The sequence below is a fragment of the Harpegnathos saltator genome, unplaced genomic scaffold (genome assembly GCF_003227715.2).
Source record: "Harpegnathos saltator strain DR-91 unplaced genomic scaffold, Hsal_v8.6 scaffold708, whole genome shotgun sequence".
Taxonomy (NCBI): Eukaryota; Metazoa; Arthropoda; class Insecta; order Hymenoptera; family Formicidae; genus Harpegnathos; species Harpegnathos saltator.
Genome location: NW_020230547.1, coordinates 389,196 through 401,575, shown reverse-complemented (window position 1 = coordinate 401,575; position 12,380 = coordinate 389,196). Strand labels below are relative to the sequence as shown.

The window sequence follows — 12,380 nt, the reverse complement described above, 5'->3', positions numbered from 1 at the left end:
CATGAGGCGGTAAGTAAAGGCCGTTGGCATGGCTACGACCCGCTACGACCGAGTGAATTCGTTCCTCGAAAAGCTTCTTTGAAGTGAGGGTAGATTCTATCGAGGCGATCTAGGTGACTTTAAAACAATTTTCATCGCGGGCGTAAATCGCGCGTACTGCGATTGCAAATAAACGAACGCGATCGAGATCGCGAAGATTACGCAATCCGCATCGCGGGGGTGGCGGAGGAGCGGGGGCGACGAAATGCGACGAAAAGTGTCCCGCGTGGCGAAGAAATTGCCATTGCGATTTCAGACCGGGTAATTGAACCGAAATATAAAAAGGAAGGTCTATATCGGTCTCTCTCTCTCTCTCTCTCTCTCTCTCTAATGTCCTTCGCTCAGGTTCTGCTTGAGATGCCATGCGCGCGAGGCAGGCAGCCTGGAAAATCCTCCCGAGCGAAAATATTAATTTACCTTCTCCGCCACCTTTGTTCTCCTCCTCAAACAATTGCGTCGCAAGTTGCGTTACGTGAGAACTACTCCCGTAACTTCGCAAAGTATATCGCCGCAAATCCGACGAAGTGTGACGCATCGTGCGGAAAATCGCCGTTATCGTGTTTCATCGACGCGCGAATCGAGCTTTACGTCAGCCTCGATTCCGTACTCATGGCCGTACGCGCGTCGCATACGCGTGGATTTTTCTCCCTCCGATTTTCCCTCGATCAATTCGCTTGAGATCTTAAGAGGAGAGAAACTAATTAACCAATTAACTATCGTTGAATCGATTGCCTTTGTTGCGCGGGAGCGTCGCCGGTGCTCGCGATAGACGTAACGAACGTACGTCGGGGGATACCTTATCGCACTCGCGGTCTCGTATTTTTTCGTTATACATGTTTACACCGAGCGTTATAAATAGTGTTTGAGCGTGCCGCTTCTCAAGGGGTGAGATATCTATTCCGGAAATACCCGCGGCGGTGGCGGTATTAAATGTCCGCAGCTGATGCGTCAATGTCGCGGTAGTTTTTGCGCCTCGAGTCAGGGCGCTTTACGAATCCAGCGTATGAATCGCAGGACACCGCTAAGCACGACACATTGTCCCTCCATCGAGAAGTCACGTCGGGCCGATTCGCTCGAGATACCGCATGTACATACATAGTGCTGCAGTGGTGATAAATCGATACTTGAAATTTCTTGGGTCTGTTCCACACGCGCGATAACGTCAAAGTCTCAACGGGAAACTTTCAGTGTCACGTATGTCGAAGGCTGTGGAAACGCGAGGAAGGCAACGTTCAGAGAACCGTCCGGGCAAATCGCGCGATAATTCGCCGCTGACGCCCGCGTCGTACCGCGCGGGAAACGTTACTATGCGGCAAAAGTCGCTTGTATAGTTGGTATTAGCGCACTTTTCCCCGCAAACCGCTGGGAAGCCTCTCGCGGATGCGTGCGATTGAATCTAATGGACGACGCCGTCCGTGTGATTCCAGGGCTCGGCGGACTCGAACTACTCGCAGCCGAGCTCGGATCTCTCGCTGGACGAGGAGAAGGAAAGCTTGAGACGCGAAAAGGAGAAGCAGGCCCTCAATCAACTCGAAAAAGCCAGGGTGAGTGATCGATCCTCCAACGTGCGCTGCGCCGTCACCGAGCCCGCACCGAGTTTCCTCTCGGCGCGCGCGTTGGATCGTCAAGCTTATCGATCGGACGGATGTCTCATCATCGTCGCCGTATTTCATTGTCGCGTCATAAACACCGTGGATTTACATGAGAAGCGAGGCGCAGCCGGATGCGCCCGTCTGCGACGGCACGTGATGCTCGGGATGGGAGAAGCGCCATGGAAAAAAAAGGAAAATAGAACGGGGCTGTCTGGGCGCGGGGCCAATCAGACGCGCCTCGCGTATAACTTCTCCTCGCGGCCGCCTCAAGCCACGGAGATAAATCTGCGAGAAAAGTACGAGTAAAAGTTACGCGGGCGCCTGCAGCTTTTAATGTTTAAGCGCGGCGATGATGTCGACGCTCACCTATCGAGAGTTGCTCCGCGAGAAGAATGTGAGCGACGTTTTTCGGGCAAAACTCCCCCCGGGCACCTCCCCCCCCTTTCACCGAGGGACGTTGCTTCGGGAGAGATAAATTGCGCTGACAAACTTTTGACGGGGCAATGTCCACATGTTCGCTCTCTCCCTCTCTCTCTCTCTCTCTCTCTCTCTCGTTGTACTGTTATTATATTTACAGTCACGTTATTATGCGTTGCTGATATTAAAGTATTAAAGTATTTGTACTTTTCACCGATGTTCATACGCTAAAATGTATATGTTTGAATTTCTTCGTGTAATTGTCACAAAGATCAGATTAACGGGACGACTCGCGAGGAGCGCACACGCTGCGCAAATACAAACGTTGTATCAACGTTGGCTCTCTCATTACCGTGTTATTTATATTCGCATTATTACGTCGTTACATTGAAATATTACTTGTGTCTCGTGCTCTTTCCTGATACTTGTACGCTCCGAAACAGTATTTTATTTTTCAACGAATTCTTTTATTTCGCGACTGTGGAAGAGTGAAATTAACGGGACGATTTCGCGATGAGTAACGAAGAGGGTGCGAGGGAAGTTACGAAACTGCACAAACGTCGAATACTGGGATCCGATCGGTCGAGTCTCTCTTCTTCGACTTAGCGGCAAACCGATATTGATTGGCGAGAGTCGACCTTCGAGGGACAGCTCATCGCAATAAAAATGAAGTGAGCTTCGCATCGCGCGTTCCCCCCTCCCCCCTCCCACCCCCCCCCCGCCCCGCGATGGTCTTTTATACCTTATTAAAGCAACGTCGTTGTGCCACTGGCAATGCGTCCACGCATAACTGACTGAATGTGTCGATCGGCCGTGAAGCTCCGTCGTCAGTGGCCGGCTTTTATTTTCCACTTCACACACGCGATATAGTTATCCGTGTTTGCGTACATATTGTGATATAGGGGCTGCACCGTGACCCGATAGAAAAGTCGATAACACGGGCGAATGGGCGATGAGACGTAACTAAATACGGTGGTACGCGACGACACCGCGATTGTCATGGAACTCGATAATCAAGGCTCGTGCTCCCTCGCAGCCGCGGAAGAGCTGGATTTGCTTCTCTCGCTGCGGCGAGAGAAGCAAATCTTTCCCGAAGCAACATGCGCAACCTATCTCATCGCGTGTCTCGCGATGAGAGACCAGTTTACTCCCAAAAGCTCCCAAAAGAGACACTACGGATATCCACGTCGATATGATATTACACTGCAACGTGTGAATGTAAAAGGTTCTCGAACCTTCCGCACGATACGAATGACACTGCCGATTAAGCCGGGAACAAGTGCGCGACGTGTGCTCGTAATCTTAATTGAATCGCTCATGAAGGCATCGCTCGATTCACGTTTCAGACGAAGCCGGTAGCGTTTGCGGTGCGAACCAACGTGAGCTATGACGGATCCGTCGACGATGACTCACCCATCCACGGCTCGGCCGTCAGCTTTAACATTCGTGATTTTCTTCACATCAAGGTAACGGGCTCGTATTCACGGCCACTCGATGGGTCTCAGAGTCTTCCCCGCGTTCACGGACCGGTCGCTTTATTCGCAGGAAAAGTACGACAACAACTGGTGGATCGGCAGGCTCGTGAAAGAGAACTGCGACGTGGGTTTCATCCCGTCACCGGTGAAGCTGGAGGCCTTAAGGCTGCAGGCGAACGCCGCGCGTGGCACGAAGGGTCTTTATTTGGCGCGAGGGTCTTCAGGGAACCTTGAGAGTGGTATGCCCTCACGTGGTTCCACACCACCTACGCCAGGTATCCTAGTACGTCCTTCTTTCTTTCCCCCAAAACTTACGGTGTACCCAACCTGGTGTACCTGATCGGGAACTCTATCTCAGCTTGACCCTCGTCGATCCTCGACAGCGAATTACAGGCGGACGGATCGTTGTTACAGGCCGGTCGTAAAGATAAAAACGATGTGACTTGCGCTTGAGAAATCCTATAAGTATCCCTACTACTTTAGACACATACATAACTTTAGCTTCCATCGCTTAAACATCGCCCCGGGACATCTCAGATCGAATCTTAGATCGATGCGATTCTCTCTCTCCTCCTTGTGTGATCAGCAAGCGAATGTAGTCGTGGGGTATTCACCGTTACGACGTCAAGCAGCACGCGCGGGATTTAACGTTGACGCGATTCCAGTCGTACGAAATGGTATGAAATCGTCAAAGTGCGACGCGACATCAAAATTCCCTTTCTTGCATCTTGCGATACACACGGAGGTGCGGGCGTCTCCGTCTCCGCATCACGCGAAGAAAATCGCTCACTACTGCATCTGCTTCTTCATACACGCTCTACTTACTTTTCATTTCATTGCTAAAGTCATCGAGGTAAGTCATCGTATTCGTGCCGCTCGCCAATGCACGCGCTCGTTTCTGTCATTGCTGAAGCTCGACATAGTCGCTGTCATAAGCTGCGAAATCAAGCATAAATGATCGAATTACTACGTCTAGGCTGCATCATCAGTTGAGTGCCGCTTGATAGCTTCATTGAGAGAAAGAAGGACTCGTCGATTCTGCTCTGAGCAGAAGCCAAATTTCTGAGTAACTTTGGACGTGTTCTTTCGGCAGGTGACGAGAGCGACAGCGTCGGGAACGTGCGGCCCGGCAAGGCGACCCTGACGACCCCACCTGCGAAAGAGAAGAAGAAGAACTTCTTCAAAAAGCCGGTAAACACTCGGCGAGTCACGGTGTCGCGAATATCTAATGCACCATGCACATCTTACTCTTCTGACTTTTGGGCTTTTGCTACGTACTTGGATCGGGTCGTACGCATATTGAACTGGCGTGACGTTCAAGTTCAGTACATCATGCGTATACGATGCACGATATCCAATAGGAGAACACCTTTCTCATAGAGAATCCAAATCTCCATTGGAAAGCTGTTCTCCCATTGGATATCGTACGTCGTACGCTCGGATGTCGGACGCTGCGTGAATCCAATCCTAAGTCTCTCCACAGCAAGCCGTTAGTCTTGTTGCAGTTAGTCGCAATCGATTATTCCAATAAATAATCGACCACGATTGATCAGTTTGCTTATGGCTCAAGACTAACGACCTGTTGTAGAAGGCCGGAGATCACATTTGGACGACGGATCGATAAGATTTGGGAAACCTACGCTCACGGTTTCCTTGAGCCGATGAGTCGATTATCGCTGGCGATAATCCGCTTAGGCTTCTCACGAAGGCCTTCTTACGAAGGGAGAAGACAAAAGTAAACGCTTTATTATTCGCTTGGCGAATATGTGATGATCACTTGCTTTTACACTCACACTAGTCTAGCGTACAGACGATTCTTGCCTAGCTAAATCGACCTTGTGCGGCTTCAGGCTTTGTCCATGTGTCCGAGTAATTGATCCCTGGCTGATGAGACCTTACAGTAGACCTCGAAGGGATGTAGAATAAGAAGCTGTATTTTAATGGCGCGAAAGTAACGCCGATGCCAAGAATGTTGTCTTCGAACCGAACACGCTGTCGTCGTATGGACGCTGCCTGAGAAGCTAAATTTACCAGTCGACGCTAAAAGATATCGTGGTCCTCTTGAACACATGTAGAATTATTTTTGTAAATGTGCATGTGTATGTAGATGTCTGTTCGCGATTATTATTAAAATCCGCGTGCATTCTGTCTTAAAAACATTATTCGAAGCTGACGCGTGTGCCGGAGCGCGCGATTAATCTTTTTAAGACATTCAAGTGAAGTACACGCCACTTACGACGAAACTTTCAGATGTAAATTGCAATTGACAGCCTGTGGGCTTACAAGCTCCATGAGCGAAGACCGACGCAGATCGTTTTTGTTAAAATAAGTCTGCCATACGTGTACATATATAAGTTGAAGAAAAATTTTTCTCAGACAAAAATACACGAAGTAAGAACGCCTTTAGAGAGACTTCCGTTTGTCCTCTCTTTCTTTCTCTTCTTTGATTTTCTTTGATTTGATAACGATAAAGTAATGAGTAATAGTGTGTGCTTACTTTGCAATATAATTTCCTTCCACCTAGAGAACGTTTGATTTAAAGTCCCGCTGGGCCACGTTGCTCTCGATTTCTGAAGTTTCCGCATTATTGCCGAATGTCTTCCACGAGTCATCCCCGTGACAGGATCAACACGTGATCACGTGACGCCAGTATATGTATGTAATGTTGAATGTGGGACGATTTCCTCCGGCAATGACTGGCGAATATTGTCACGCATTCACCCACCGTTGATCCGTTTATTCGCCGTCATCACCCACGTATTCAGCATCCGTCCAGCGATCATCCTCTATCGGGGTGCATCACGCGTCATGGGGGCGATCGTTTGTCGTCATCATACCGTAGAATCTGTAGAGAGCCGAAACGAAATATTATAGTTCGTAGGAAGGTCGTTAATACCTTAGCCGATACCTTACCGATAGTTACTAACAATGCTGCTTGGCCAAAGTACCTTCGGTGCTCCAAGAGGACCTCCGTTCATGGGCGCTCGTTCGTCCAGCGATCTCGGGGAAGGACTTTGGCCGTGCAGGAGGTCGCATGTGTCAAGTCGACGTGGCCATTAACTGATTTCAATGTTTCAATGTTGCATACCGTGCTCACGCAGTCCTACGTAAGTGAGACTATCCTGAGGCTGAGATCCCGGCGAGCGGGCCCATCTCGATTGGTCGGACTGACCGTTCGTTCGATTTTCCAGGAAACGACGGCTCCCTACGACGTGGTACCTTCTATGAGGCCTGTGGTGTTGGTTGGACCGTCGCTCAAGGGCTACCAAGTGACGGACATGATGCAGAAGGCGCTCTTTGATTTTCTCAAACATCGTTTCGAAGGCAGGTCGGTTGATGTTTCCTTTAAGCATCGGCTCTGTTATTTCTGAGCAGATTATTTGCTCCTGCTTTCGGACGAACGGGGAACGAACGGGCGTATCTTTTCGTCAAGTTACTCTATCGTTTGTGCGTAGCTGAGTCTAGTTCGGCTTCTAGTGCGGCGCTACTGCTACAATATGCTGCGCACAGTGAGCGCGCCGTGTCAAGTTTGACTAAGTATTGCGAAGCTGTTACTGATGCACGCAACTTGAGCTTGCTATACTTTTCGTTGTTGTGGTTTGTCCTTGTAGCTTGTAATGTGTAACATTCAGTTGTATCATCTATACTTCTCGATCAAGTATTACGGACTATTGCATAAAAATAATCGTTTATTACAGGATTATAATCACGAGGGTAATGGCGGATATCTCGTTAGCGAAAAGATCACTGTTGAACAATCCAACCAAAAGAGCGATCATGGAGCGGTCAACCAGCAGGAGCACTTGTTTAGCGGAAGTTCAGCAGGAGATCGAGAGGATTTTCGAGCTTGCTAGGACCCTTCAGGTCGGTGGAGAAATATATGTTGAAACATTGCCACCAAAAATCACTGTCCGAGTCACTCGGTCCGCGGATGTTGACTTTGGTATCGTGCGCAAACGAGCTTTCCCTGAGCCCACTTAAAATCATTCCAGTTGGTTGTTCTGGACTGCGACACCATAAATCACCCGTCGCAGTTGGCGAAGACCAGTCTGGCGCCCACGATCGTCTACTTGAAGATCACCTCGCCGAAAGTCCTGCAGAGGCTGATAAAGACCCGAGGAAAGTCGCAGATACGTCACCTCAACGTACAAATGGTGGCCGCAGAGAAGCTGTCGCAGTGTCCGGCGGAGATGTTCGACGTCATCCTGGACGAGAATCAGCTGGAGGAGGCGTGCGAGCATGTAGCCGAGTATCTGGAAGCTTACTGGAGAGCTACGCATCCGCCGGACATCACCTCGGTGCCACGCGCAGTGCCAGCACCTGATGCGCCTGTAGATACACTGGCGCAACGCGTGCCATCAGGTATCACGATTAACGCGATCGGTGAGATATCACTGATCAGCTCTAATATAAGTTATTTCGAGAATCCCGAAATCCGCAAATATTTCAAACAACTCGAACAAGACGGTCGCCTTCTCCTGTTCATCGCGAATTAATTTCTTTTTAGAGCGTTCTTAGAGCGTAGACGTTGCGACATATTGGCGTCCATCAGGAGGAAACCTACGTGAAATATTTGCGTATCGTTGACGTTAGAGATTCCCAAGTCGGCCAAGGACGACCCTCGTCGTAGACAATAAGAGATTTTGAGACGGTGGGAGATTGCGAACGGCATCGGTGTAAGATATCGACAGCGAAGAGCCGGTACTTTGGTCACTCGTGTGTGGAGATTATCCAAGATCATCAGACCGCCACGTAGACCTGAGCGCGACGATATATCGCTTTTGGCAGCGACGGCGACTGGCCGAACACGTAAATTGACGCGTGGAATACGTGGACTGACGTCTTTGGCACCGCCGACCGGAAGTCGGTCTCATTTATAAGCGAATTTGACAATGTCCGAGACGGAGCGAAGTACCGGCTTTGAAGAAACGACTGTCGACAGTTCCGTGCGGAGTATTTCGGAAAAGTTTCACGGAGACTCGTGTCATTAATCGTCACCACTCAAATATCCTCTTCAGACGCCCTCCTCGAATGCCCTCTTTCGACGTCCTAACCCCGCTCGCGCTTCTTAACCTACTCAAAAGTCTAACGAGCCCCAATTTTGTCACTAACACTCGACACTTTCTTCTTGTTCTCTCAGGTGCCCATCACGAGAGTTGCCACGGTCACGAGCCAAGAGGTAACCCAACCTTTTCCTCGAGCACATCTCTATACACACCCTTTGTCGTACCCTTTGTCTTTACCTTCATCCCCAGCGATGTACTTCGCTAAAGAGATAGTTGCACGTCGACGTTGCACGCACCCACCTATGAAAATAGCGACCTCCGTCCGCGAAGTCTCGCTAGTAGCACGCAACTGCATCCTGAACTAGCCACTGCATCCTGTCTGAGATCTATGTCTGAGGTCTCTGTTACGATCTATAAGCACACATTGATGTTGTACAAATTATTATTATCTTTCTTATTCTAGGCTTATTCCAAAACCGGTTACGGAAATTTTTGTTTCAGTTGCAAGGTTGGTAGGCCTTAGATAATTAACCTAGATACGTTCCGTAACCGATCAGCTGATCACGCTTGAACGTTCGCACACGTACGGTTTTTGTTTACAGCTTGGTTTTAGCTATTAATTTTGTACTATCGGATGGAGAAATTTATAGATTTTTTATCACTTATTATCTTGATGATCGATCGGTCGATCAATTACGGAACGCGTCCAAGTTAGTTTTTAAGACCTACCAACCTTAAAACTAACACCGAAGCTTTCCGAAACCGACTTCAGAACAGGCCTTTTGTGTTCACATACTCGGAATCTATTCTCTTTAATGTCTCTCTCGTACCCTTTCACTTGGATCTGTTATACTTGTCTCTTATTCTTTCATTTTCTTTTTTAACACAGAGCATGCAACTTAGTCATGCTTCTCGGTGTTACTTGTAATTTTACTTCCGACCGATGTGCAATTACGTGTCGGACGACGATTCGCAGGACCTATACCGCGATATTACCCAGCGGTCTTCGAAACCTTACATCTCACATCTCTCACTCATTCATCGACGCCAAACCACACCGACGACTAAAGCTGCTTCTACAATTAACACGTGTCCGTTAGTCGTCGAGTCGATGTCACTTTATCCTGACGTTATATTTCTTTTCAGCGGCAATGTACGGATCAAACGTAGGGGTCGAAACGAACATGTATGCAGTGCAGTGAGACCGGGGCGCGTTTATTCTCCCCTGTTAGTGCGGACAGTTCTACGTTTCGTTTTTACTTGTGCAATCGCTCCGCCCTCCCCCACCCCCCACCCCTCGCTCCCACCAGTTCTTTTTGTACAGCCACGAAAAGGTTTCCCTTCTCGTATTTCATATATGTCAAGTAATCATTAATATAAAACACATGTCTATCGTATATTTAATTAACTTACTTCGTGCACGCTGCGCATTAGCACACACACACACACACAGAAGAGAGTATTTCTTTTCTCTAAATTTTAACTCAAGTGCTGAACGCGCGCGAATTTTCCAGCACACAATGGCTCTTTAGATCTCTCAGACGAGAGAGAGATTACAAACTTCCCGAATTCGCAAGCGTGGAATTCGATGTCCGAGATGATGCCCCCTTTGTCCCGAGATATTCAAATTGTCAAGATCCGCGCATGCTTTCAAGCTACGCTGAAACTAACGCCAAAGCTGTTAGGTGGCCGCGCGAGGCGGCGAACCGTACGATAATTACCGTTTGACTTGACGTTCTCTCACTCGTCCCCTTCGTCGCACATGCCCGAAATTGCCGCGAGTTCCTCTCCACGCGCTGCGCGATTCACGCGTCAGCGCGCGCGCGTGAAAGAATTCGCGAAAGAGGCAAAGAGCCGCAAAGAGCACACGCGGACCACCGCGCCGGCCCCGTTGTCGTCAGCGACCAGAGCTCTGACTCCGATGTTCTTCTTTGTTTACGTGTAAAAGTGGAGGCGGTGGCTGCCACGGGAATCATCCGAAAAGAGGGCCAGTACGACTATGGTCGCGATGACGAGACCAAGACGAAACGGTCGAGTTAAGAAGGCCCGAACGGGACATAGCAGTCGTTGTGCGGCCGCTTCTACTTCCTCCTTCATCGCCGATGCGATTTTACGGCGTAGACCGGCCAAATTGTACGCTCCGTCCGGCCCGTGAATATTAATTCCGAGTGGATGCGCTTGAGAGAATTAGGGACTGTATAATAGGGATACCTTTGCGAGGGCGCGTAGTAAGTACAGATGGGTTTGGTGCATGGGCCCGGAAACACGGAACCGACCCGATTTCATCTATTTCTCTCTCTCTCTCTCTCTCTCTCCCTCTCTCTCCCCCTCTCTCTCTCTCCCTCTCTCTCTCTCTCTCTCTCTCTCTCTCTCTCTCTCGCAGAGCAGAGAACATGATTTATGTAGCCCTGTTACTTTATCCACCTCTGCGCAGTGGAGTAACTACGGATTCGTCATGCAGACAGCAGTCGGGAGACATGAGTCTTCTCATGTAAATTACATCTTATTCTTCGCTACTGCATCTCGACTTACTCGCGAAAGTTCACTTTCAAGCTTCGGGATCGCGAGAGGGATTTGTGGCCGAAGAGCTTCGCCGCAGCTTCTTCGTGTTCTTCTTTGACCGATGATCCGTCACGATCACTTACAAGTGAGACGTATTCTTGCGTATTACAATGTAAACCGTCCTTTACCTTTTTTTTATAGATTATTATTTGCACTTGATCGATCTACCTCGATACGTAATGTACGTCGTAAGAGTTATGAAGAAAATAATTAATCGGATTGCTGCTGCACTGACTCGGCTATGCCACTGTGTATCCAACTTGATTTGTTTATTTTTACCTCCGCCCAAGAGACCGGCAACGCACTCCTCCGTCCTGGTGAAATTATGTCTCGACTGAACTCCCGGTCACGACGCGCTTAAATCTATTTAACCTCATTAAGCTAGGCTAATTGCCTCGCGTTTGGAAGTTTCTTTTCTTGAAATTAACTGATGCAGTTCGTCCGAGCGTCTCGTGCGTTTTTATCCGTAGATAATAATTATTTGCAAAAGTGCGAAATGAAATTTCACCAATTTTCGAAATTTCTATGTCGCGTCAGTGTCACCTGGTCGGACTCGATTCCATCGATTCATCGACGCCGAAGGCCGATTTCGAGAGGTAATCCGTGCCTCTCTTCGTCATGATCCTTTGAACGCGCGAAAGTTATGCCCAAGTTCCGAGCGTGTCGCGATCGGGAGTCCAGCCGTAGTCTCTCTCTCTCTCTCTCTCTCTCTCTCTCTCTCTATCTGCTTCCCTGTTGAATTTGGTACATTTCACAAGCCCTTCACCAACCCCTCTCACATAGAGTAGGACTATAGAATAGCTTAACGGTAGAGATTAACGACGTGGCCGCGTGAGTCGAGAGGACAGAAGTTACGGAGGGTTTCCTCATCCTCGACATGATCTATCATCTCGCGAGATTCATGTACGAGGTTGCATCAAAGTGTCGAACACACGAGTACACTCTTCTACTTCTCGATTTCTGCGCACCTGCGCAACGATAGTTGGAACGTCGGAGTCTTTGCGACACGTCTCCCTTTTCGTTTTGTTGTTTTTTTCTCGCTTGGAGCTTGCATGGATATTGGGTTAGCGTGGGGTGTTGGAATGAGTTGGCTGGAGCGTGGACAATTCCGCTCATCTCCGTGTTGCTCACAACGATAACCACCCCCTGACCCGGCTGATGTTCTTTTTTGCCGTAGAATAGAGTGTGAATGATGTGAACATGTAAATAGCTTCCTGACGTAGTGACATTTGGACTCGTTCATAGTCTATTTCTTGATCTCAACGATTCTTGATTTTCACTCGACAAAG

At 48.8% G+C, this 12,380-nt stretch overlaps 1 protein-coding gene across 17 annotated transcripts in view; it reads left to right on the top strand.

The window, feature by feature from the left end:
• The window catches only part of Ca-beta (Calcium channel protein beta subunit), a 96,829-nt gene that overhangs the window by 78,280 nt on the left and 6,169 nt on the right, over window positions 1-12,380 (top strand). For 8 of the 17 annotated variants that reach the window (XM_025305687.1, XM_025305686.1, XM_025305690.1 and 5 more), the window contains 8 exons: window positions 1,467-1,583; window positions 3,395-3,514; window positions 3,594-3,798; window positions 4,617-4,714; window positions 6,625-6,851; window positions 7,222-7,387; window positions 7,516-7,885; window positions 8,664-8,702. In XM_025305687.1, the coding sequence (XP_025161472.1) occupies window positions 1,467-1,583; window positions 3,395-3,514; window positions 3,594-3,798; window positions 4,617-4,714; window positions 6,625-6,851; window positions 7,222-7,387; window positions 7,516-7,885; window positions 8,664-8,702 (1,342 nt within the window). The remainder of the gene's footprint in view (window positions 1-1,466; window positions 1,584-3,394; window positions 3,515-3,593; window positions 3,799-4,616; window positions 4,715-6,624; window positions 6,852-7,221; window positions 7,388-7,515; window positions 7,886-8,663; window positions 8,703-12,380) is intronic. The other 9 variants (XM_025305691.1, XM_019843457.2, XM_025305698.1 and 6 more) reach the window with 4 other exon arrangements.